General features: G+C 44.8%; 1 protein-coding gene across 1 annotated transcript in view; it reads left to right on the forward strand.

Moving 5' to 3' along the window:
- The first annotated feature begins 1217 nt into the window (after nucleotides 1-1217).
- Nucleotides 1218-27148, forward strand: part of DIS3L2 (DIS3 like 3'-5' exoribonuclease 2) — a 196262-nt gene continuing 170331 nt past the window's right edge. The window contains 7 exon segments of the mRNA XM_052803032.1: nucleotides 1218-1232; nucleotides 3584-3758; nucleotides 3761-3796; nucleotides 3914-4636; nucleotides 20584-20742; nucleotides 21044-21186; nucleotides 26955-27008. Of these exon segments, the coding sequence (XP_052658992.1) occupies nucleotides 3662-3758; nucleotides 3761-3796; nucleotides 3914-4636; nucleotides 20584-20742; nucleotides 21044-21186; nucleotides 26955-27008 (1212 nt within the window). The 5' untranslated portion in view covers nucleotides 1218-1232; nucleotides 3584-3661.

Genomic DNA, 27148 nt, shown 5'->3' on the forward strand with positions numbered 1-27148 from the left:
ACTCTGCTATAAAGCCCTGTGGGAGGTCTGCAGCCACAGAAAGAGCAGGGAGTAAAAGTCCCAGCTCCTGACTCTGGTCTCATGCTTCAACATCACCCTCTGATGCAAAGGCTCTGACTTATCTTGGTGGAGATCAGGCCACTGCCGCTCAGCACCAGGAGCTGGTCATTACTTGGGTGCTGTGGTGTGGGTAGGCCAGAGGATCGGCAGGTTGCCTGGTGCCCAATCTCCAGTGCTAGGGGGGCGTGAAGAGCTCAGGGAACAGGAGCCCAGGAGCCTGCTTTCCTCTGCAGTGAAGGTGAGGCCCTGTAGGTCTTGAATGAGGCTTCCCTGCGTGGCTTTTGGAGGTGGAGGTGCCTGCAAAGCTCTGAGAGTTTCCACTGGGACAATACTAGTCTGAGCTCTTTACGATATTAAACCAGCTAAACTATGATTTTTTCACCCATCTGGCTAGAAACTTTGGCTGAAGCAGGAGTGCTGGCAGCGAGCTGGACCAAACCATCAGAGAGGCCTCAGCTGGCCCTGGCTGGAAGGGGGGGGTCTGCACGCCCCGGGGACGAAGGCGTCTGCCGGGGACAGCCTGGGTTGGGTCCCTGCTGTGGTGACCGCACCTCCCGTCTCCCACCTGCCCTGCCGGGACCCCATTAGATGCCCCGGCTCAGCCTCCCACAGGAGAAGCCCCAGCCTGGGTGGCCTCCCACCCTCATCCGCTGTGACTGACCACGGTGGGGGCCAGGCCCAGCCTCAACCCTGTCTGGGGGCCATCCTTCTCCTGGCAGGCTGTGGAGATCCAGGGTCCCTGCCTTCGGGGGGGGGAGGGCACCCTCCCCTCCAGAGAGCAGGGCTGGGGCTCCCTGTCCCCTCCCGGGACACATTGTCCCCTCCCGGGACACGCTGCCCGCTCTCCCCACGACGCCTCCCTCACAGGGCCCTTCCCGAGGTCCGTCCCCAGGCCCGGGCTGCCCCCGGCACCGCACAAAGGGACCCACAGGCTGGCGGCCCGCCCCGTGCCACTCGAGGCCGCCCGGGGGTCCTGCCCCAGCCCCGGGGGGGTGCGAGGGACCGCGGGCCGGGGCCGCCCTGTCGAGGAGGAAGGGTGGGGAGCGAGCGCTTCGCCTCTGAGGCCTTCTGGGCCCTGCCGCGGCCCGTAGGCCGCCTCTGACCCGGAAGTGGACGGTGGGTGCGCTGGGACATTTAAACGGCGCGGAGCAGCGGGGGGAGCGGTTCGGCCGGTGAGTGGCGGGGCCGGGCCGGGCGCAGTGCCCCCTCCGCGGGCCCGGTCACCGGGGTCCTGGGCGGGGCGGGGGGAGAGAGAGAGCGGCTCCCCGGCCAGTCCCGGCGGCGCTCCGGCCCTGTCAGCCCCGTGGCAGCGCCGCCGCCGTGACGGGGGGGGGGGGGGGCCGGGCCCGGGCCCGGCGGTTTGCTGGCTCGTTCCGGGGCGAGGGTTCGTCCGGCGGGCGCGGCGCCCCCGGGTCCCGCTTCGAGCCCCGCAGAAGGGCGGCGGTATCCCGGGCTGCCTTCCCGAGGGGGTTGGGGACGCTCCGGGCGAGAGCGCCGGCGTTGGCGCCTGGCAGGGGAGGCGGCGGGGGGAGCGGCGGCTGCCCCGGGTCCCGCGGGGGGGGGCCCTGCGGCCCCGCTCCCGGTCGTGCTGCCGCCGCCGTAGCGGGTACGGCCACCCTCGGTGCTGTGCGGCGGTTGGGGCGCTTGGACAGCCCCAGAGCGCCGTGTCCAGCGGGGTGACGGGAGGGTGATGAGGGCCGGTGCCGGCGACGAAGGCCGGTGCTGCTCCTCAAAACCGGCCGGGTGAAAATTAACAGGGGCGGTTTTCATCCTGGGCCCGGCTAAGCGAGCATCTTCCCCGGGCGCTTCCTTCCCGGCATTTCACTCATCCGCATCGCTGTCCCGTCTGGGAGCGAGGTGGGGTGGGTGCACCTCGTACCCCGCTCTGCTCCCCGGCCGTCGGGAAGCTGTCAGTTCCTGGTTGCCCGCGGAAAACTAATAACGAAATTGTAATGCGTGGAGGGCTTGTAAGTCCCTGGTTTTTTGTCTGTGCTCCGACTGCTAACGCGATTGAAGTTGCAGAAATTGTAGTGGAGGCGAGGTGCGAATGTTTATTCTTTACTTGTAAATAAAGATGGCAAACTCCTGTATCCCGGAACCTGTGTTTGGAGAGTAGTCTCGCTGGCTTTTATAAATGTTATCTACTTCTATTGAATTGGCAACGGGAAAAGGTGACGTTAAAAGAAAGCTTGCTGTAGACCTCCCCGTGTGAGGGTTTTGTAATAGCTCTGTAGCAGGTCAGTCTATTAGAAAAGTTTAGCTGTTGGCCAGCACCAATGGAAAATCTTAGGAACAAGAATCACAAACCACACAAAGAATTTTTCCTATTTATTCAGGGATTTTTAATTTTTGCTTTGTATTGTGAAGCCTATTCACATCCGTGCTCAATTACTTAAGTAAATCTCACTGCAACATGCGTTGTTTCCCTGAAAAGGCCAGAGCAGGCACTCTGAGGAGGAGTTGGCTCTGTAGTCCTTGGTCCCTGCTGAATGATGCCCCATTCCCAGGCAGCGTGTGCATGGAGGAGACTGCCTGTGGGCTTATCCTCTGTGCAACCACAGCAAAAGGGAGAAGAGGACTGGGTAAGGGCGAAGGAAAAAAATCCCAGCATGGTGGCAGTAGGGAAGGGAATATAAATTTCTCTTCTGCTGAGCTCTGTGTTCTGTCCTGCCAACACCCCTGTGCTTAGAGAAGTGAAGAGAGAGAGTTTTAATGCATGGTATCCTTTATTTTAGCATAAAGTCCAGTCCCCCTCAGTGCTGGCATAGAATAGATGACAGTGAGCCCTGAAGTTCTCAATGTACCAGCTGGGGTGAAGTTCAGCTGTTCAGTTTCAAACATGTCTTGAAGGGGAAAAAAAGAGGCATTTTTATGAAAACCCGCAGAAGACAGCAGTTGCGCTGGGCTCCATTATCAACATATTTTAATATTCCTCTTTGATGTTATGTACAGCAAAAATCATTGCTATGTCCTGTCTATACCTATAATTTACCTTAGTAGTAGCTGAGGACAATTTACTAGATTGTTTTGCTCCAAAAACTTAAAAGCTAGAGCAGCTGAAAAAGGATTGAAAGATGCTTGATCTACTTAAGTTCCACACTCATGCAGCAAAGGTGGAGGTGTAATACCATCTATAGAAACTGGTGCTGGATGGAGCGGCAGCCAGTGCATCTCAAATCACTAAGAATTACAAGCTCTTGCAAGACAGTTATTTGTGCTAGGGAATTTATTTTCTTTCCATTGTACTGGGAGTGAGTTTATGGCTAGAAAGACAAGCTGAAATGGTTAGTCTTGGTATTTGAAGCAAATGTCCTATATGATCCAGAAGTGTCAGTCACTGTGGGAGGGGGGTAACAGGCAAGGTATGCTTTTTACTGCAACATTGAAACACTTCAGTAAGGATGCAGTTATTTTTGAAGACTCCAGGTTGGACATGACAAGATTTTACTTCTGATAACCGCTAAACTGATGCGTGTGATACAGTCTGTCAGTCACTGCTTTAATTTACCTGTCTTTTTCAAAGGCAAGGAAGAGCTGATTAAAGGAATTCCTTATATTTGGGGTGTCAGCCTCGGCACAAAAATCCCTGTTTGTGTGGCGTATGGGCAGGTACAGCGTACGGGCCGTGGTCACTCCTAGGTCACTGACAGGGATTTGGTGCAGGGCAGGTGTTGAGTATATCATGAAACCCCTTCCCCCCTGCGGAGTGACTTACCAACCCAGAATTTCTGTAAAGGTCAGTACCTTCTCATTTAGTACATTTTTGTGTCTTTTAGCGTAATCAATTATTTGATCCTTTGTTTCAAGAAAATAACCCTTTTTTCCCCCTGTGTCTATTCATAACTCTTTGAAGTTTGGGCCTTTTACTGCACTATGGATCAACTGGGGTATGTGAGAAATACTGCTTCTGCCCAAGGTGCCAAAGAGGGATTGAGCAAGCCTGCTGCTCCCCAGAAGAACGCTTACGCGAGGCTTGTGCAAAAGCACCACAGCGGCCGATTCCGGTCCTATTTGAATCACATAGCACAGAAGATGCAGCTAGAAGAGAGCACCTCCAATGACCCCAGCTCAGATCTGGACCCGCCCCTGAGGAGAGGCCTGGCGAAGGATAATCCAGCCGGGAATGGGTTGAATGTGCACAGCTATTCACCGGTCAGAACATCTCACCTGGAACAGGTGAACATGCTTGGAGGATTTGAGAACGATAAACCCCAAACAGCTCTAAACAGATGTCGTCATAAAAAAAATGCCATCGTTAGTCCAGAAGGAGACTTGGAGGTGGAGGAAGACTATTATGTACATCAGCGTGGAGCTGCAGTTGACTTGTTAAATACGAGTGATGCCCTGGGTGGGAGAGTACTGAACAGCCTGAGACACCGTGCAGCCCTGCAGAAGTCTTCTGGTTCTGATGAAAAGGATGAGGAGGACATGTGGAGGAAGAAACATAAGAAACGAGGCAGGTGTCCTGCCAACACAGATCCAGCAGCTGGACACTTGTTGACTGAGCAGTTTAGTGAGGATGTGCTGGCAGTAAATGCCAGGAAAAACAGTCACTTGTCTCCAGGTCAAGTCCAAGGTGAGTTCACACTAATAAACTGTTTGGTCCATTTGCTACAATTACTGTGGAATTGAATGTGATGTTTTAGTCATGAGTGAGTTAACATGAGCCAGTTCTTCTCTCTCCACGTTAGTCAGCCCTTAGTTACCTGTGGGTGGCTTTGTCCTGATTTACAAGTAAGCCATCCAGTATGTGCAAATGGCTTCATGTGGAGCCAGCTTGGTGCTGGCAGAACCTAGTCCCCTGGCCTAAGCTCTGTGAATGTGGCTGTGCTACTTCCAGGATCAGCTCAAGAGTAGGAGAGCCCAATTTCTGTGGTGTAGCATGCAAATCAGTAAGACTGCTGGGTCTGAGCTGACTCAGGGCACAGTCACGCTTTTCTCTGAATTGCCTCTTTGGATCCAGAGTGCTGGTTTGCCTTTGCAGAGGGTCCAAGTCCATCTAATACTCAGGGGCTAAGATGCTTGTATAATAATACCTCATTCCTGATACAGAGTGTTGACTCCAGTAAATTTTGCTGTTAGTAACAAAGAGACCACGTCTTGCAGTAGTAAAGTGAATGTGTCTCTTTCAAGGCAAAAAGCCCACATATGGAGATAAATAAAAGTTTTTATTAAAAAAAGCAACAACCCAGAACACAGCATCCACAAGCAACCAAAGCCGGGCAGTTTAAATTTGATCTCTCAGTGTAATGGGTTAAAACTTCCTCTGAATGTTATTTATGGTGAAATACCTGGATAGCCTGATCTTATGAGCTGGAGGAACTCATAAATGTCACCGTATTACATTCTCTGTAACACGTAGAAAAGAGATCGATTTCGCAGCTGGGTAAGACAGGCCTGAGGCCTATCACAACTCTTGGATTGGATATCAAGTAAATGTTTAATGAAATCAGTCTTACAAAACTATGCCCTATCACTCAAGAGTGGCAAGTAATATGCTTTTTTCAGGGTTTGCGGTATTTTTGAGACTGTGACAGTAGATCATGTGCTAAAGTTGGTAAATTTTCATGAGTTCTTGCAAGACAGATCATAGTTACAGATTTAACACAAGCAGATTATGCTAAAATTTGTTGATGAACTTGATTTTTGGGAGGGTTTTTTCTTTTTGCATGCTTCATTGTAACACTATTTATTATGCTGGCCTGTTATAATAGACTTTGCTACCTTTCACCCTTCAGCTTTTGGAGAGTAGGGAAAAGCAGCTAACAGAGGTAGAGAGTCTAGAAGGCTTACAGTTTGTAGCCGTGAAGACGATAGGTGCCTACATGGATTTTAATCTAAAATAAAAATACCCTAACTTTCAAAAGCAAGCACCCACTGTTCCCTCCTGCTCTAGTTGGGAGTGGAGTTGCACAAACCCTTTGAAAACTAGTTGTTTGTTTAGTATAAAGACCTAGAGCAGAAAATGTTGACCCTCACGTTTGACATCCCAGGTGGAAAACTCACACTGTGGGGAAGATTATCGGAAAATTATTTGTTTAACAGTGACACCCTTCCTCCTCTTCTCCCTGCATGCTCCCCCCAGCCACCCTTCTGTGTAGCTGAGACTGGTTACAATCCAGAACACTTGCAGAGACATGAAAACAGTTTCTTGGGGAGGAAAGAAATAAGAAAAAAAAAAGTAATTTGATTCAGAGAAACGTCTTTTCTGCTGTTCAGTTTGAGTATATTTTAGCACTCTTGTTTAAGTGAAATGAAGATTTTACAGTATGCAAGCGCTTAGGTATAAGAACTCACACATCACAGTACCAGATTAATATTTTCTCACTTCAAAGCTTGTCTTCTCTCTTGATGCTGATATAAGCCATATTACTTTGCATAGGCAGGTGTCTGGTTTGATCAGTTTAAATCAAGGCTTGTGAAACTGTGATGGCAAGAATTGCTTCTGTCATAGCGGTGAGGCATATCATCTTTTCAGTAGTGACATTTGCTCACAAATTAACTCTGTTCAGGCTGTTGTAGGCTTTCCAAAAGGCTCTTTGAGCTAATCTCAAAGCCAAGCATCTCTCTTTATATCGCTTCGTTTCATTGTCCTCTTCTTAACAGCTCTTCAGCTCAGGCTTAGCCATGGCGAGGTTTGCAATGACCCTAAAACTGACAGTACTAAAATTGAAGGCAAACATGGAGGGCTGAGAAAACCCTTTGAGTGCCCTGGGGCAGGCTGTGGGCAGTGAGGCACTGGTCCTTGTTAATGTCCTCCCAGTGGTGCAGCAGTTCCTGTGGCCTTGGGGGAAAGCAGAGTGGTTTGTGAAGCCCCAAGCAAGCGTCACTGAGCCCTGGAGCTCACTGCTGATGTGTTGCTGTCCGTGAGAAGCACTGAGGATTGCCTTTGTCATTCTGTACCGTAAGGCCCCAAGACGAGGCTTGGGGATAGAAATAATTTCATAGCAGATAATTAGGAGACTGACCATGGCAGTCTCTTCTGGCATTGCATATAGTAGCTGCTTTTCCTAAGTATGGGAGACTTTGCAGTTGACAGAGCTGAGTATGAACAAAATTCCATTGTCCCTTGTCTGAAACATGTGACACAGTCATGAAACTGCAGGTTGGATTCACTCTACGGTATCAGCACTCTTGGGTTTGGGAAGATGAAACTGCATATAGATGCATTCCACAGATTTTGCTCCTTTCTGTGCAGCTATAACCTCTGTGAGGAGAATTACCATAAAGCCTCCTGTTCTGAAGTTTCTTCTCAAACAAACCCCAATAATACAGAAAATAATCCTAAAATGCCACTTCAAATTGTGATGCTTATAGTTTTCTATCTAATACAACTTTCCTGCTGGTATTTTTCCCTAAATCTCCAATCCTCTAGGTTCTTTGGGTGCTAAAATTTGGTTAAACTTCCTTAACAGAAAGTCTTTTATGAAGTCCCCTGGGTTGTTTTCTGGTTTTGATCAAAGGCTCTAAGGGTTTTCCCACTTCAATCCAGAGTTAGTCATCAAAATCTCTTTTCAGACTGACTGATGTTTCTGTCATGAAAGGGCTTAAAACCCCCTTTTCCTTGAGGACAGAAGTACTGACTTTCTGTGGCATCTGTCTGTCACATGCCAGTAGTTGGGATTTGCATGGCTGCTAAGTGGAACTTCATCTTAAATATTTGTTATGCGTTGCTTTATCAGTAAGTAGTTTAGACCAAGCTGTGTGTTTTATTTGGGACAGCAAGGTTTCGCTTGCTTTTTGGGTACGTGCACTTCTCAGCCTGTTTTTGAGGGAACGTTGCTGTTTGATAGCATGTTCCTGAGCCTGCTGGAAAGCCTAAAAAACAGACATCTGCAGAAGAGAACTGTCCTCCAAACGTGGAGTGCAGCATGGTCTTTGGGAACACCATCTTCCAGCCACACTTGATTTCAGAGGATCTTGGGAGCTAGAGTACTTGGCAGTGAGGTGGCTTTATTGATGCTGAAGGCTTGGGTGGAGCAGGATGCTCGTGAAGGCTCATTGCTATGAAATAGATTCAGATTTTGCAGGGCTGGATGTACAGTCTCAGTCTGTATCTGCAGATATCCTGCTTGGGAAGAACACCACCACCACCTTTGCTAGGTAGCCTCCTGAGGCTCCTCTTACTAAAAGCTTCAGGGGTTTATGATGTGATGGAGGTATCTTGCCCATCTGTCAGGGTCAGCATGCCCCCTGAGTAGAAACAGACAATTCCTGGATAACAACATGCCTCATCTGAAACAGCACAGGATTTCCATGGCCCTTTCTGATTTATTATCTGTCTGACACTTGGCATTTATTTGCCCAGCCACTGGTACTTAACCAACTTGGGCAGCTTCCACAGAAGAGTATTGCTGGCAAGCAGGCTGGTGTTTAGCATCACAGCTTTAAAACCAATTGTTGCTGTTGGATGGTGGTGTTGTGTTTTTGGGTGCAACCCTGACATTTAAAAGGTTCAGGAAAGGTAAAGGAAATAGCCTGGAATGGCTTTCCTTGGTGGGCACAGCTGGTCAAGAAATACCAGCCTTAACAAGATGACAAAATCTTAGGCCTTTTGTCTTTCCATGGTACGCTGCAGTATATTTTGTATTTGCCTTTGTTTCTCTGGGGGAACTTTGAAGGAAGAACCACAGCTTCTGCTTTTTCCTTATTGTAAGGCAAATTTAAGATAATGCCACTTTTTAGTGGTGAGCCTTCCAGTTCTTGTGTGGTGAAATTCAGTACTTAAGAATGCTGTTATCTCCCTATCTGGCACCAGTAAATATGAGCCAGCGATCTAGTAAAGGCCACAGAATCAGCTCAATAAATGGAGAATGTTGGTTGCTGTGGAAAGCTTTAAAACGTAGCTAATCTTGCCAGGTCCAATGTAATGTTCCTTAGATGACATTAATCATTGTAATAAGATATGGGAGAGGAGGGAAAACTAGATTTACTGTATGGCTCCATCTGAGAAACACATGAAAAATAGAATGCTCCTTTCTCTAATGGTTTAGCAACATCATCACAAACATAAATTTCTCTCTTGCTTTTGATAGAAAAAAATGTTGCATTCCTGAATCTTGTGCAACTAATGTTTTTGGCTAACATCAGCTATAGTATGTGAGTTAATATCTGATGTATCCTCTCTTGGGGAGATGAGATCCTGCCCTTGCAAGGACTGTGTTTTTTGTATGTGATCTAATAACTGTCTTCCATGCCCTTTACCAGAGTCCTGAGCACACCATGCTGGAGCAGGACAGTTCTGCAGCTGAAGCCCTTGCATTTGGCAGGAAAGGAAACACTTGTTGCTGTTAACCTGCCTTTCTTTTTTTTTTTTTAAATTATGTTTTTTCTTCTCTTTAGCCCCCATTATGTAGGTAACTATGCCTGTCCGCGTGGTGTGGGTGCTAGGAAAATAATAGGCCAATACAAGAATTGAATTGATTTTTACTTAGTTTTAAGTCTTTTCTTTAGTGTGACTTGTTAGTTTATGCAACAAAGGTCCTGTTGAGCTCCCTCAGTGTCAGTTTCTTATGAGATCAGGAGTTTGACGGTAAAGGTGTCAGTATGGATGCTAGTGAGTTAGCATAATAAAATCACAGCACATGTGTAATGGTTTAAAAGCTGCTTAGAACTAATTAAATGAAGCAATAAATTGAGAATTGTTACCAACAGGTGTGTCTGGTTACTGCAGTGTTATGTTCTGACCGTGTGCTGTTTACCACTTCTGTCAATCATCAGCAAGAAAACATACAAGTAGGATTGAGAGTTTTTTTGGATGCCTTGGAGACCGCAGGGAGTATTGAATAATGGGGGCAGTTACTGGCAGCCGTCTGGATCACTTGGTTGACTGGGAGCAGGCAAAACAAAATCCATTTATTGGGCCAGCGTAGAACCAAGCTAGCAGTGTGAGGAACCCAGTGTGGGAAGCAACAGCTTGGAAAAAAGTTTTGAGCTTTTGATGGATTAATCAGCTGAACATCCCCCTCCTGTGAAATGTGGCCAAAAGGGTAATGTATGAGCATGGGAATTGGAAGATGGAGTATGGACTGCATGTGTCTTTGGCATGGCAGCAGCAGCAGCTTCTGGAGTATTGTATCCTGTGGTGATGCCCTCTGTTCAGGGCGGATGGTGATGAATTGATGAATACTCAGAGGACAGCCACAAGGAAGATTAAAATGCTAGGATCATGAGTGAATGATTTGAGGAACCCTGCTTTACTTATCAAAGAGATGCTTGGGGGAAGGGAGCTTTTAGTAAATTGCCTACATGGGGAACAGATGTTCAATAATAGGCTACTCAGTTGAGCAGATTATGATATAACGCATTTGAGGCTAAACAAATCCAGGCTTGAAATACAGCACAATTTAGCAGTGAGGGTGAATGACCATTGGAACAGTTTTACCAAGGCTTGTGGTATGTGGGCTGTCACTGGCATGTTTAAAAGCCCTGGTAACAAATTCTACCCCCAAACTACGCTGTAGTTCAAACAGGAATTAATTTGAAAAAGCCCTCTATCCTCTGTTATCCATGAGGTCAGTCAGCCCACACACCCCAGTCAGGTCTGGCCTGTTGTTCAGATAATCTCTGAAGTGTCTCCTTTGCCATGGGTACCCAGGTAGGTAGGACAGATAATTTGCAGCTGGCTTCAGTGGCTAATTGCGATTCCTTGCCAGGCCATGGCTGCTGCAGGGCTTTCACCGCTGCCTTGCTCTCCAGCCTCTGCTTCTGCCTCTCCTGTCCTATGTGCTGGTGTCCATCTCTTGCCTTCCCACCTCAAGCCCCCTGCTAACTAGCTCCATGAAATGCTGTGGGCTGCATGTCCCTAACTCCCTCTTGTGGGGAAATCCAAGCTACGGAGAGTTGAAACTTGGCTGGGGCAGGATGGAAAACAAAATGTTGGGATCTATTGCATAAAATAATGTCTTCTGTGATAAAAATAAAAATTTCCAGGGTGCTGAAGGAAGATGTCAACACTAGCAGCTGCAGCCCACAGATGTATGGGGCAGGTCACGCCTTGGAGAATATTTCAGACTCTCTTACAGATATGAGCCTGCAGCAATAATGCATTTTTGTTCAGTTTGTATGTTTTTAGGCATTTTTCCCCCACAGTACTAAGGGTTGTGAATTGTGTACCTACTACACTGAATGGGCAGTATGGCGAACAGTTTGTCAGCAAATTGTCTTATTCTGCAGCACATTGGGTAACCTCGGGATATGTTTGAATCTGAAAGCAGTTCTTTCATTTCTTCAGCTGGTAATGTCTTCGGGTATGTTAGCACCTCCCGTCAGGTATTTTGCCTTTCAAAGCGTCTTGACTTCCTCTGATCTTCAGGCAACTTGCTTCCCTCAAACTATTGAAGCCCAGAGAAATCAAAGAGAGAACTTCCACAATATTATGTTTTTAAAGTGTTTTTCTTGAAGAAGCCTTTTCACAGCATAGTTGCTGGATAAAACAAAGAGCAAAAGGTATTGTGGAAGATGCTTTGGGAGGATGGAAGGACAAGGGGGCAGTGGAAGCAGCCCTGACCCACATCCCGAGGCAGGAGTGGAAGCCTGGAGGAGTGCAGTCATCAGGCGGAGTAGGTAGTTAGGAGGTCATGAGCAGGGTGGAGCAGGTTCACAGAGAGTCCTGAAAACCAGAAGAGCTGTATCCCCTCCCTGACAACGCCACTGTGCTGCTGCACACAGCTGGAGCACAGTAACTATTTTGATAAACTTTTAGTCTATTGCTACTAAATGAGTTTCGTCACCAACCCTTAGTTCAGAGCCTGGAATGGTATCTTTGGCTCTTGCACTCATGTAGTATTCCTACAACACAAACCCTGCTGAGGAATTGAATAAAACTGCAATTATTGTCTGAGTTACTGCAGTCAAAATCCTGCAAGCATCAGGATGCTTGGAAGTGTTTTGGAAGAGGAAGCATGGTGTCGTGGGCACATGATTTTGGCGGTCAGGAGCAGTTTCCACAGCATTGTTTTCTGCAGCAGAAAGAATCCATTGTGCATTTTTCTTCATTTCAGTTTTTCAAAGCATAGGCCCTTTCAGAAAGCCAAAGTCAGCAAGAACATTTTTGTTTTCCCTAGTCCTATATTGAAATCTATGGGCATGCAGCACAAGAGTTTTAAGAAAGTACGTGCAGCTTAAAGCAAAAGAGTGGTAGCAATATGTGCTTCCCACCTCATTTTCATGGGTCTGTAAATGAGCACCTGTCTGCTTCTGACTTTCCTGAGTATCCACGGACATGCCACTTCACTTTTTTGCTACCTCCATCCCTAAGTAGGAATGTTTCTTCCTCAGTGGCTTGTTGTAAGAATGCTGAATATCTGCATCTGTTACAACCAGCTACAGTGGCACGATCACCTCCAAAAGCAGCTCATGGCCCTATGAACTCACTCACAAACCATGACAGCCTGTATTTCCCCATCCAGGAGTCACTGGCTGGTGGGCAGGCCACCTTTCTGCAGCCAGCTTGTCCCCCATGGGGCAAGGATTCCCTCTGTGCTTTTTTTCTTGGACCTTCAACTCTTCTGTGCAGATTTTGGCAGACTTTCTGCCAAAAATGTTTAGCGAATCACCTTGTCCAAAGAAGGAGGGCGAGAGAGCTCTCCAGACTTGTTCCCAGGTACACAGATGGCTCACAACTGGACTGTGTCCTGGTGCATGAACACAGTCGTGCTGGTAGACAAGCTGCTGGCTGGCACAGGCATTGCTGTGTTACGTTGTACCTGGTTGCTGGTAACCAGTTGGACTGTTGCTGTTGCTAGAGGGACCGGTTGCTTTGAATTGCTCCTGAAATCATGTTTAGGAGCTGTGTGGACAGGCCTTGACTTTAAGCGCTGTCTTCTCATTTTATTTTGATTTGTCTTGATGGTGGAAAGTTACAGCTGAGATTTACGCTACGGCTGGGCCCTGGTGGCCCATCGTAATGGGTCAATTAGTGGAGACTGGTGGGCATGGGAGCTAGTTCTGGCAGCTGGATTTCAATACATCATCCACTCAGTTCAGGACATTTGCATAGAATTTACATTTTGGCTGAGCCTGTGCATGTAAATGTAGGTCTGCATTGTTTCTCTTGTTTGAATGACTGTTTAATTAACTTTAAACTTAATTATGCAGTCTGCCATCTGCCTAAATCCCTACAGTGCTGTCATATCACCATCCTTTTCCACTTCCGCCAAGATATTCCCTTTCCCGGAAGTTTGCCCTACTTTTCAATCATTAAGATAACTTCAAATCATTCACATCCTTGGTTATTTTTGAAGAGGACTCACAGCAATGTTGTAGGAACTCCCTTTAGCTCTGTGGTCAGACTTGGACTGAGCACAGAAGTGTGCTGCAGAACCTCCAGTTTAGGATTCTTTGAGTTTACATTTCATCAGAGAAGAAGGATGTTTTTTTTATTTGCTTGTGATAAGGAGAATGTGGTCTCAGACTTTCTCTTAGACCCCAGATTGAGCATCTGAAATACTGCCTACCACGTTTATCTCCTGGAAGTCTCTTTGCTGCAGTGAAACCTCACTGAACTGATAACGTATCTCAGAGTCTTGCCTTTCCACTCCTACATCTCTAATGAATTCTTTCCCATGACATCCTCATTTCTCTCTATTGCTTTGTCTTTAATCTTGAGCCATCTACTTTATTTAACCTCTTTGCTTCAAGATACTGTAAAATGCATGGAGGTGGTTCTGTTCCAAAGCTATCGGAGAACTCTGAACTCATTTAATTCAAGTTGAGAGCAGTGTTGAAGCACGGCTGTTCCTAGCACAGGCTGGAGCAGAGCTGAGCTCACAGGGAGTGTGGTGGATGGGTTTTGGTCCTGTTTGTGTATTTGGGGCTCTAGCACAGAGTTTTGCTTGAGAGAGGTATCTTCCAAGGAGTGTCATTTTTCTTCCTGGTACAGAACTCTTTCCCTGAGCAGCTATACCAACAGCTGTCTTTGTGTTTTTTCCTTTTAAAACAAAATAGAACAAAAAAGTACTTGGCTGTTACCATTAGTGGGACATTTAATCTCTTAAATCTGCAAAATATTTTGCAAAACATAAATAGCTAGTTACTTCTGGCCTGTCTATGACCAGTGTTTTTGTTGACATAACTCGCATTTGAGATCACTTCAATGGTGTTTGGTTTTGCCTGTTGTTTTTGCCTGTGTGTGGTAATTTGATCCCGGATATTGTAGTAGTCATTTAAGTGCTTGGAGTTTTTGAGTTAGTCACTTATATAATATGGCATATACTGGATGTCACTGGTGCATTAGAAATTAAAAACAATCTAACAAATGTATTTTGGCTTTTAAAATTTGAGAGGGATTTATTTTAGAGGTTTTGAGCAGCAGAAAATATCAAATAGTTTTTAAATTGCTTGTTTAAGCATATGAAAGGGGAAGACGTGGGGATCCTAGCAAAACCACCCTGATGTTAATGCAGTTTGTACTGGCAAAGCATGCTTTTGCTAGTATTTGACTTTGGAGAATGAAATGAATAGTTGCCTGATACAAGTGTCAACACTAAGTCTATGCCTATCCAGAGCCACCAGCCAGGAACTGCATCCTCCCAGCTCATCAAAGCTGGCAGAGTTAGATTCACAAAAGTACCCGGGGTGAGTTGTTCAGGGGCTATGTAGGATTTGGGATTTTTTGGTCCCAGATGTCTTTCCAAAACAAGGCAGTGTTTCCATCAGCTGAACTCTGGTACTGAGACTATTAATACACCCTGTTACACATCAGCATCCATAGTGGCTCATAAAATTGCAGATAGGACTTCCTGGCAGGTCGTGGAGAGTATTCATTTGCTAAAAGACCAAATTTAATGGTTTCTAAAATTTGCTTTGCCAACTCTGCCAGGAGCCAAGGGCCAACCTGAAATTGTAGATCTGTGAGATGATGCCTTGGGCTGTCACATGGTTGGACTCTAATTCATTAAGTCTCTAGTGAGGATGAGCAGGAACATGCTTTATTTAGCTTTCTTGCCATGCTTAACCTAGTCTGTCTCAAATGGGAGTGTAGGAGTAAGCAGGGGCTGGCATCAGAGTAGTTCTCATTGCCTTTAGGTAATTAATTCCTGCTTTGGAGGTAGAGCAGTGTTGGGTGACCCTTCTGTGTCCAGAGGAGGGCCACGAAGATGATCAGAAGGCTGGAGCACCTCTAGCACCTCCACATAGTCTTCTATGAAGACAGACTGAGAGAGTTGGAGTTGCTCAGCCTGGAGAAGAGAAGGCTCCGGGGAGACCTTATTGCAGCCTTCCAGTACCTAAGGGGGGCCTACAGGAACGCTGGAGAGGTACTTTTTACAAGGGCATGTAGTGATAGGACAAGGGGTAATGGCTTTAAACTGAAAGAGGGTAGATTTAGATTAGATGTAAGAAAGAAGTTCTTCACTGTGAGGGTGGTCAGGCACTGGAACAGGTTGCCCAGAGAGGTTGTGGATGCCCCATCCCTGGAAGTGTTCAAGGCCAGGTTGGATGGGGCTTTGAGCAGCCTGGTCTAGTGGAACCAGTGGAACCCCCTGCATGGCAGGGGGGTTGGAACTAGATGGTCTTCAAGGTCCCTTCCAACCCAAACCATTCTATGATTCATCTGGTAGCTGCCATGCCTTCTAGCTCATGGGTGTATCCTTACAGTGTTTTACTAAAGTGCATAGCTGGGTTGTCTTGAAGAATTAAATGTCAGGGAACCTCTGGGAAGGTTTGAAGGAAATTGGTTTAAGTCATTGAAATGTGTCAGCAATAAAATGAAACATTGTAGAAATATGGACAAATATTTAGTAACAGTGTGTTGAGAGTGTCTCTAACTGATAACAAATTGTTCTATTGCATGTTATCAGTTCTGGGGATGTGCTTCTGTTTCTTCTCACGCTTATGCTAACTGTAAAGTGGGGGTATTTGAAAGATTCCTTTGCATATCTAGATCATGATCTAATGCTGGGAAGCAATGGAAAATCCTCTTAGCAATAGCAGTTAGTGGAGGTGTTGATGCCCAGTCATGGACTGATAAAGGTAAGTAGCAGATGGAAGTATTTTGTGTTGGAAAAGCTTGTAACGATATTGTTCCCTCCAATGCTTTCAACATAATTCCTTTTTTTTTAAACATAAAAGGATCCATTACGTGTCAAGATAGCTGTCAGTGGAGTGAGAGTCCTACACCTGTAGAAGTGTTACCAGCATAATTGTTGTGATGCTCTCACAGTCCTGCCCACCCCAGGGAGGCGGGTTAAATATAGGTAATGTAGATGGTAAGAAAGCTGGAAGTTTAGTTAGAGGTAAAAATGCCTTGTGACAAGGTAGATGCCCTTTGACAGGAAAGGGGAAAGCTATACCAAGATGTCCATATCTTGGAATTCACTTAGATCTCTCAAGTAAAACAAGTTCTTGCTGGATCCTGGATAGGAGGCATCCAAGGAGTCATGGATGTGCTGATGAAAATTCAGTGAGGAATAATTTCCTTCTGTGCTGGTAGTAAACAAACAGCTTGTCAGGTGTTAGAGGGCAGTTGGAAATGTTTTATTTTTGGTACATAAAATTGAGGGTCTTGGTTCTTTCTTGTGTAAAGCAATATGTAAATTTTGATATAAAATTAAAGACCTTCTGGCCTTGCTAACTTCATGTTTAGTTGAACATTTTAGTTGATTTAGTTGACCATCTAGTTGATCAACTGACTAATAGATGTAAATTTAATTAAATGCAGTGCTTTTCAAAACTTAAGCTATAGAGTGATTTTGTATAAATTATGTCAAAATAAGCTGATTTAAAACATCTAGCCTCCTCTCTTACTGTAAGCCAGATCAATTATTCCGGGAAGGTGCTTGCATGCATTTTTTTTTTCCAAAATAAGAAAAGATTAATAGGTACTTAGGTTTCAAGACCAAAATGTGCCATTGTGTGATGTGATTGTTGTTGTGACGGAGATGAAGTGTGATGGTTTGGATTCTAGATTGAGCTCCAGTGCTGTCCTTCCAGTGGAGCTCAACCAGCTGCTGCTGCCTGCATGCCAGATGCTGGACCGGACTGCTGAGTCGGAGCCAGCCCCCGGCTCCATCCTTTCTGCTCCTTTTCCTGGTGCCCATTATTGAGAATAAAAGCGAGTGGCTGATTGTGGACTGTTCTGAAAGCCCATGAATGCCACCCACTTTTCTTTTCATGCCTCTCTAGCTGTGGAGGTGGGAGTTGTGTGTTTCTGCTTCCCACAAGTGCTTCCCCTTGGCTAGTTTGAAGGGTTTCCCTACTCCATGTGTGGAATTGCTAGTCCTGTTTAGGTGTCCCGCTGTCACCTTTGTAGGGAGCCTCTTTGCCTGATACAGGTGTTGGGGTTTTTACAACCCAAGTCTCCCTCCAGAGGACTTGCAAGTAATGAACAGTCAATCACCTTTCCTCAAATTGTTAATCCTGTATTATTTCCCATTGGAAATGACAGAACATCTAGAAATCCCAGGCAAGTGGTGGCTGCATCCACAGAGAGCAGCTCTACATCATCTGTGCAGCCAGATAAACATACCCAAACATGTTGCATTTGCTGTGTGTTGTGAATACTTATGTGTCTTGCATTAGAATTGCTCTGCATTCAAGCTTGAGTGGTTCTGCACATGCAGGTGTGTTTGATGCCTTGTGGTTGCTTCAAGCCTCCTATTAGGATATATCAACCAACCTCACCTCTCAGTCACTGCACTTTAGTCTCCCTTCTACTGAAGTTATTTTTAATTTTTTATTATATTTGTTTACTTATCGATTTATTTAGTCATTGATTATTTTAATGCCTAGAATGTGTTATTATTTTGTGTAACATCTTACTGTAAGAGATTTTGTTATATCTTACAAATCACATGACTGTAACATCACAGAAAAAGTAAGACTTCTGACATACCTGGTGCTAGAATAGAGTTTAACTAAGTTTGTGGTAGCAGTTATTTCAGAAAGGATAGTCTCAATATATCTTATGCTATCTATAGGGTAGTCAAGTTACAGTTTGCTTTGTGGAATGATGTCTGTTAATTCATCAGAATATTAATGCTGTGCAGCAGCGACAGCAGGAAAGCCCATCATGAGAAGTATTTCTAACTTCCAGTTTTAGGGGACAGGTGCATTACAGAAGCAAATATTGAATCTAGTTGAAACAGATGGCAACCTGTAGTTAGCTCTCTTTCTTTTAAAAGGAGAAATACAAGAAATTAGTGTCATGCAGAATTTGATGTGTTCCAGTTGAATGCTAATTGTGACAGTTGTCTGTGGCTTTGTAACAGGGGTGGTTTTGTTTAGCCATAAATGTCAGGGCCAATGGGGTCAAATACTTATCCAAAGTGGCTGTGTGTAAACTGGCTTGCAAGCCAGCTATGTAGAAGCAGTGTTTGTTCATTTGAGTAAATTTTTTCTTTGAGCTGGTGTCTGAGTCTGAGCGGATGAAAAATCCCACTGGAGAGCAAGCCAAAGGCTTAAGTGTTGGAAACATGCAAGTGCCTCTCTGCATGTCTACCTTTCGGCACGGATAGGTGCTTCTCCACCCTTTGCTGTTGCTGTGCATTATTTTTGGCAGTAGTGGCCCCAAACTTTCTGAACCAATGGCCATGGCCAGTGCTGGGGCAGCTCTGCTCTGCAGTGCCTGATTCTGGCTCTCAGCTCACTTCCCAACTCACTAGAAATTTTTTTTCTGCTTTCTTTTTTTTTCAGCTCCTTCTTAATTACATGTTAAGATTTAGCCTCCTTTTTATCCCCGGTTCTTTAATTCATAGTAGTATTTTCTGTGACTTGCTGTCATAGAAACAAGGACTTTAGAGGACCTTACGAGCTTGTGTAATCCATTTCACTACCTCAAGGAAAAAACTACTCTTTTTATACCAACTCTGGCAGACATCTGTCTCACCTATTTTTAAGAACCTCCAACGAAGCAGATTGTGTGACCTCTCTGGGTGATCAGCCTAGTGCCTTGCTTTTTTAATAGTGTTCCTAAGATCCTGCCTGTTGCAGTTTAAGTCAGATTCCTTCACCAGAATGTCTCTGAAAACCCTACCCAGAGCAAACGATGTCGCCAATTCAAAAGCTATTCTGCTCAGATCTTTCTAGTCCATAATTTTACTTTTGGTGTCTGTTTTTGAACTTAATTTCTTGACCCTTAGGGCATTTGCAAATCAGTTAATTTTAGTTCCATCTCATCATGAGGTCCATACAAGTAATATTGCCTCGTTTGCATCAGTTGAAACCTAAATTTGTGGCTGCATTTTTGCTGTGTTACTACTGCAACCTCCCTCGGACAGTCTCCTCCCTGAAAGCATGTGCAGAGTATGAAAAGCTTGATCATGTAGAAAGAGGCCGAATGACGTTGCCCTTATCCTTATCGTCACTGAAAACAGAGGCGCCCTCTTCATTTCAGCATCTTGTTTGGAGACGCTGCTGTGGTATTTAATCTCTTCATGGGCTGGTCTGAGCCAGCACCTTGAGTTGTTCCTCTGCCTGTCTTGGTGTCTCCTCTCCTGAACTGGGAGGATCCCTCCCTCCTCCTGCTGATTTGCCTGTTGTTATATATGGAAGTTGCTTTTTGTCTGTGACTGGGTAAAGTAGCAGTTTTCTCTTATTGTACCATATTTTTAAAGATCTCTGCTTAAGTACAGCTTTTAAAACATTTTTTTTTCTCGCTGCTGTAGTTTAATTCTATGAAGCAATCTGTGATTTCGTTTGTGAAGGATACCATATGTAAAAAATTTGCCTTGTAACTTGGATAGCCCCATAGCAAATAAGTTGGCATTGCACATTTTCTGACTTGCAGGTACAAGCTTGTACCCAGGGAGCGTAGCCAGGAGGGGCTGGAAGGCAAAGCTGTGATGACATGTTCAGTATCCAGGTGGAGGGCCAAGAGGGCAGCTGCACGGCGCTGGGTTGCATTCCAATGTGCTGATCCATGGAACAGCGTTGGCATACGCTTTGGAAGCTGCTGCTTGCTCTCCTGGCTGTAGGGAAGGGGCTGAGGTGATGGCAGGGAAGTAAGGGGTGAGTCTTTGCAGAATATTTTTGTATGATCATGGCCTATTCTGCGCAGGCTGGACATTTGGAGCCTTGGCATTTCTTTGTGGTGTTGTTGTGTACCGTGCTGCCTCTGGTAGCTTAAAAGTTAATTACTCCAGAGAGGGTTGTTGAGATTTTTTTTTTTTTTTTTTCTCTTTCTCTCCTTGATTCCTGAACTACTTAATTAAGTTGTAGGGAAGTTATATTTTCTCACTACTTGGGGGCTTAATGGGGTGGAGGCTTTGGAAACAGTTTAACAATTTCACATTTTATATGCTGTAATGAATTTCCCAGGATTTTGGAAGGGTTGTATCCAACTTTAGTATCGTAATTTCCAGAGTTTTATTTATGCTAAAATAAGTTAGTGGTGGATTAAGAGGCACAAAGAGCCAACAGATTACAAATGAACTAATGAAGACATCGTTTCTTTTGGATAAAGAGCATGACTCGCAGTTGTGACTTGTACTGAAGTACTGCAGACCGTGAGTTTCACCAGGACCACAAGCTGGCAATGGGTTCCTCTTCCCTCCACTGTTATTTCAAACCTGTGTTTGATTTCAGGTGCAGAAAAGAGAGGGTTTGCAAGGACCAGAAACAACTCTGAATCTGCAAGAACTCCCCAGAACTTCGATAGGAAGAGGCAACTCTCTGAATCGCAGACAGAAACAATGAACAATTCAGACAGCAGAATAAATCCTAGACAACTGGGAGCTCCCAGAGGTATTAAAGCAGAGTGCGTACATGCTTCAGGAATAAGCTGCCTTGAAGCACGTGCTCAGTGCTATTAAAGGATGGGCTGGCATGAATGCACTTAACTCTAAAATGAGCTGTAAAAGACTGTTGATTATTTGTAAAACATGATTATTCCAGGCTTTTCAGTGCTCTGAAGTTGGGTGCCAGTATTTCTAGGCAAACTGTTCTCAGAAGTTCAACTTTGAATACAAAGCCTCTGTACAGCTGCTGTTAAGTTATATAGGCGAGTTTGGTGGGCAAGATAACAGTTCTGAATTTTTGTTTACAGGAGGACCCTATGCTGCTGTCCCAACATCAGGCGATAGAAAGAATCTAAATAAACCCACTCGAGGGAGGAAGAAGAGTATATTTGAAGCCTACATGTTAAAAGAAGATGTTTCAGCAGGACTGAAAAGGGGAGAGCTAATTCAGGTGCCTGGAACATACAATGTCCATGCTCTTGTGATAAGTCTGTGGAAATCACAGGCAGTTGTTGGAAATCAATGTCAGTTGGCTGCATGACATGGAATCGATGTACCACTTGTAGGTGCTAAAGGACGATTTTTTTTCCCTTTCTCAGAAGGTTCTAGAAGTTGAATGAAATCTTTTACGTTCAGCTGAAGCATAGTTTTTGGTTTGATTGCATGTTCTGTAAAATTCCTGATCCACACTTGTGATGAATTGCAGCGTTCTGGTTGGATGGTCTGGTAGCCATGATAGTCATTACTGTGGAGACAGTTGCTTTTACAAATGATGCTCAAAAACACAGCAAGTGCTGGCAGCCTCTGTCTTTGTCAGTGTAAGTAAAAATGAATGCCCTTAGCAAGATACTTCTTGCTGAAATTCCTCACAAAGATGTTCATTAATCCTCAGCAATGAGGTGCAGACACCTCCACTTCCAGATCTACTCTTCTTTTTCCAATCTATCAACTCCCAGAAGTGTCCCTCCCACAAAAAAAAGGGAGAGTGATGGTGCAGGTAATGCTGTGGTCCCTGGGGTCTCAAAGGGCTGTGCCTACCAGGGCCTTGCAATAACCTGTTATGAACTATGATGCAACTGGTTAAATTAATGTCAAATGGCCAGGCAGTGGTAGTGGACCCTTGGTTTGCTTGCATAATTTTCTTTGCACTCCCCTAAGGTCATAGGGCTGACCCAGCCACTGATGACAGTGTATGGTTTACTGAAGTAAGGCACAGATAGTAGATGGAGCTGAAGAGCCCACCAAGGTACAGAAAATCATTTGCACATGTGTGTATGGTTATTTGCCTTGAACAGCTAGCAGTAAGCATGTTCTCGTTTTACAGATTCTAAAGATCAAAGATTGGACTTTGTGATTCCATTTGGAGCAGCAAAACTGCAGCCATAATTTGGCAGCAGTTCTTCTCTGAATATCTAGCAAGATGTGGGGGTGGATGTGCCATGTGTGTGGGTAGCTGGATCTCAGAAGGAGTTTTGCATAAAGGCAGGCAGGGCTGAGGTTCACTGAGGAGTAGGAGAAGAGGATAGCATCTTAGAACCACTGTTGTAGTACAGTCCTCAACATGGTGTAAAGTTCTTCGGGAGATACCTGGCATCCCAGGCTGCAGAAAAAAGGCAGGTGGAAGTCAGTGAGGGCATGACAGACACTCAGGCTGAGGCATCATTTACCCAAATACACACTGGTGCCCTTTAGTTAGAGTTGTAATGCTGGTGAGGTTGTGATACTTACTTTCATCAGTACATTGAAGTTGCAAATGGCATCACCTCACTTTTTGTCTGATTTCTTGTTACAATCGTATAGTAATTCTTGTATAATAATATAATGGCATAATTTCTGGAGGTGCGATAAGGATTCCACATATAAGATTGCCTGATTCCATCCTGAAGACCAATCTGATGAGGTCTTAGCCTTCAGAAAAATGACTATGCGGCATATCCCTGCTGATGATCAGAGTGGTCCACTGGGCTACCCAGACCTTAGGCCAGTGCCTTTTTAAAGACTGTCAGAGACATTCAAATGGGAAGCAAATGGTGTAGGAAGAGATGGGAGCTTCAAGCTGTGACTTCCCCCCATGGCTGCAGTGACATATGGCAGCAACTAAAGCTTCTGCCTTACCTTCAGGAGTGTTTTTGTCACCTGTTTTTGGTAATGCAGCCTGATAGCATTAAGTACAGCGTGTGTAGACTGTCTATGAGGTCGAGTGCAGCTGCAGATGAGGCACATCAGACTATGAGTACTACCTGAGAATCCCATTGAAATGCTGAGTCCCGGAGGACCTGTGATTGCATGCTCTCTGGCAAAAGAATCCCTAATTCTTGTAAATGAGTAGTGTCTACTCCAGGTCATGTGCTGCGTAACTGGAGGAGTCATGTGTGCTTTCTTAGGCTGTTTTCCTTTCATCCAGTTCCACATCGCAGGGAAACAGTTGAGGCTGTAGAAGCTGGATTTAATCATTTAGGGCTGAGTGTCTGATCATGGGCATCCCTGCTCTGTATCTCTCATCTTCAGCTCATTCATCCTTATGATCTCATCAAGACCATTCATCATTGCAGTCTCAACCAGGACAGGTGAGATCCTGAAAGCAGCTTTAGGGAATGGGCAAATACTCAGCACTGTTCTGTACAATGGCAAGAGACACAGTGAACAAATACTTGTTGTGTTAATCCCCAAAAGCAGGGCATTGCTCTGGCGTGGTAACCTGCAGAAATGCTCCACAAGAGCCTGTGGAAGAGGAGAACAAACCTATTGGTCTGAATTTGACAGTCCTGAGCAAACTTGAGTGCTAGCCAGACAGAAGCCTGACTCTGAGCAGGGGCCATCCCCTGGAGCATCCTGGAAACACTGGATCTGTATATATTTGTGTGAGAACTTGAGAGATCCGTTAGAGAGACCCCTACCATGAACTCTGAGGGTCTTGCTGGACCATGGCAATACAGCTACGCAACTAAATGCTCCTGAAAGCCCTACCCATGGAAACTACTGGCAGACGTGGAGATTGCTCAGTTAAAACATGAGTACCATGAAGATTAAGCAGTTCTAGATCAGGAAGAACAAAAGTGTTATCTTTATGGGTGCTGACGTCTGTCAATAATATTAGTCTTAATGGCCTCTGGTACTGTATCTGACATAACTCAGTTTGTGATAAGTAGCATGGAGAAGTATGCCCTGTGGGATTCCTGGATTCATTTAATCATGCAATGTGTGCAGAAGTGTCCTCCCACAGGAAAGGGGATCTGAGCTCAGGCACTTAGGAGTGTGTAGACTTCCCACTTACCCACCTGTAAAACTGTCTGCAATGAGCAAACACCAAGCGTATCAGGTTGGTTGGAATCACATCGGCCGATCTGAAGGCAAACAAGATTGAATAACTTCTGCGTAGTTACGTAAGCGGATGGTGTTGGCTATACACAACAGATGAAGTCAGGTTATGTATTAAGGAACATTGACCCAAGGGACCATAATCATCCTGTGAAGCATCAGCCAGAAACTCATGTCTGCTCCATGCCTCCAGTGTCTCTCAGACCCTCCCCGCAGGGCTGCTGGGTTCAGGCGGAGCGAGAGTGCGCAGCGTAGAGGTGCAGAGCCTGCTTTGCTGTTAAGAGGGTGTTTTTTCTTGGAAAGCTGTTCTTTTGTGGGTATGAAGGCTGGGGTTTCCCTAATTTTCATGGATTGTTTTTTCAAAGGTGGCCTTGGTAGCAAGCAGATACTTGAACCCTGACCTTCTTTGGTGTTTCATACATACAAATGAATCTAGGCATATGTGTTATGATAGCTGTTATAAACTGCTTGATTTGAGATGCTTGAAGTTTAGTCTGAGTATTGCCTGCCCTGGTTCTAGCAGAGCAACTTGAGAAATCATGACCTTTATGTATCTTGCTGGGGAAGCTCAATAAGGTTAGAAACTTTTTTGGCAAGTATGTGTGAAGCTGACTTGAATCATCCGAAAGTGTTTTAGAAACCTTCCTGCAAACCTTTCTCTTCCCTTTCAAAACAAAGGCCCTACTGACATAAAAACACTGATAAATATAGCAGCTATTAGTTGCAAGCAATTGTAAAATAATACAACATTAGTGTGACATCATGAGACTTTGCAGCCAGATCCTCACCCCCTAATACACATATGAGAACAGTTGTTCGTTGCAGATGGGGAGAGTGACTGGTTCCAGATATGATATCACAGCGTGAAATGTACAACATTGTAAATAGGATTTTCATAGGCACAGATAATAGGGCCCATCTGCTTTCTAAGATAAATTTTGGGAGTTCCTTGCTTAAAGGAAAGAGCTGAAGTATTTTAATGCTCCTTGACGTAAGAATTCTAATGTTGATCATCATTAGGTAGCGCATATAAAATGTAGAGAAACCTGCTGCACGGTAAACATGGTAACACTTTGCTCCTCTGTGTGTTTGCTGGAGCTGGGCATCCATGTGCATGTAGCTGCTCTGGTGCCTTCTGGGCCATGGACACAAAACCTGTTTTTTCACGCACATAATGGACATTTGCACCTGGCTGATTGACAGCTGTCCCAAACTATTCAAGGGGATTCTGAAGAGTAACACAGGATATCCCCTCATCTGCTTTGTGCTGGTGGGTAGATGCTGGTATGGGAATTGTTTGACTCGTTGTCAAGCAGAGCAACCATTGCTTTTCATTTTTTCCTTTCTCTCCATAGCAGCTTCCTTTATGCACAGTGTATTGTTTTTGATGGCTGATTCTGGGAAATAAGGGGAGAAAAAAGACCATTGAGAGTTTTCCATCAGTGGGTACCAGTGCTAATAGAGGCTGATGACAGCAAGTTAGCTCTCACTTTGCCTAAGCAGAAAGTATCCCCAGGGTTGCTCCCAGTGGGTCGTCTTTGTTTTCGTGCCGTTGTCCTGGTTTGTGCCTGCCATGTGGCTAGCGTGCTTGTTAATACGACTTACATAAGGCACAAAATAAGACATTGCAGCAAAGTATTCAAATGATGCCTAAAGAATATAGAATGTATGGTACTGGTATTTCCAAACTTAAGCAAATAAAAACAATGGAAAACGTTCATAAATCTCCAAATTCTTCTTCAAGGCAGCAAAACTTTCACATGTAATCAGTTTTATTTTCCTATCATCTGAGTGTTTCCCAGAATACATAAAAAAATTATATGCTGCAGTAAATTTTTAAGGAAGCAATTCCTGTGAGAGGTTCCTATGATTGCTTAACACAGAAGTGCAAACAGATGGAATCTGTTCGTATAACAAATTGGCCAATGTTATTTCAAATACACAACTGGAGAAAGTTTTAAAGTTTCAGCTCAAAGCAGAAGCCTGTCTGAAGGCAGATACCTAGTTGTATTTCCATAAGAATAAAATGCTCTCAGTTTTAGCTGCAGTCACCTGAGTCACAATTCCGAGGACCCTCTTGCGATGGGAACAGCACTGCTGCATAGCCTGTAAGTCCTTGGTTGGGTCTCCCTTTCTCTTGGATGGTCCTGAGTGCAAGCAGCAAAACTCCTTGATTTACTTTGGAGGGGTGATACAAATTTGTTGCAGGTGACTTGAGCTTTGAGTTGGCAGGTAACAAAGCAGAAATAGATAGACCATGGAGTTTCAAATGTATTTAAGATAGTTTGACTTTAAACATGTTTAAAGAGAATTTAATCCTGTAGACTTTCAATGTTTGTTTTTGGAAAATCCTTTTGATTCTTCTTTGGAATGTGCTTTATCACAGAGTTACTGCTACTGTCTGTTTGCAGGAACAGCCTAAGCAGCCAAAGCCCCATAAGGCTGATACTTGCTGCAATGTAAGCTCAGCAGGTCAGCTCTTCCTCTTCCCTCCTGTCCTCCAAAATAAGCAAAACCAACATTCTGCTTTTCCAAAACAAAGCAAACCAAATTGTTTCTATTGTCTGTTTGTTAATGAAGTTGGTGGATGCTCATCAGAAAATGTGTGAAGGGAACAAGAGGTCTTGGATCCTCAGTTCACCCAGTAGCAGCAACAACTAATGATTCAACAGCTCTTCGATGACAGACTGCAGTAGATCAGCTTAAGCCTATCATGAAACTGCCTTTTGGCTTGAAATTGCTCGGATGCTAAGTTGTCAAGACTTGAAATGTATAATGGAAATTTAGATGTATCTCTCATGTTTCACAGTAGATATATTACGCACAGCTCTCTAATTTAACTGATGTTATATAAAATTAATAAGATTCAGGCATAATCTTTCTCCTTCTCTTTTTTTTAAGGGACCCTTGAGAATAAATCCTAAGAAGTACCATGAAGCCTTCATTCCATCTCCAGTAAGTGTAATTTTATAATGCTTTAAAGTTCATAAGTAAAGGTGCATTAAGATAGGAGTTATGCTGTGCACGAAAGGTCACTCAGAGGTGAATGAGTTGGAATAAATGAACATGATCTGGATTTTCTTTTAAATCAAATA

The sequence above is a fragment of the Harpia harpyja genome, chromosome 12 (assembly GCF_026419915.1).
Source record: "Harpia harpyja isolate bHarHar1 chromosome 12, bHarHar1 primary haplotype, whole genome shotgun sequence".
Taxonomy (NCBI): domain Eukaryota; kingdom Metazoa; phylum Chordata; class Aves; order Accipitriformes; family Accipitridae; genus Harpia; species Harpia harpyja.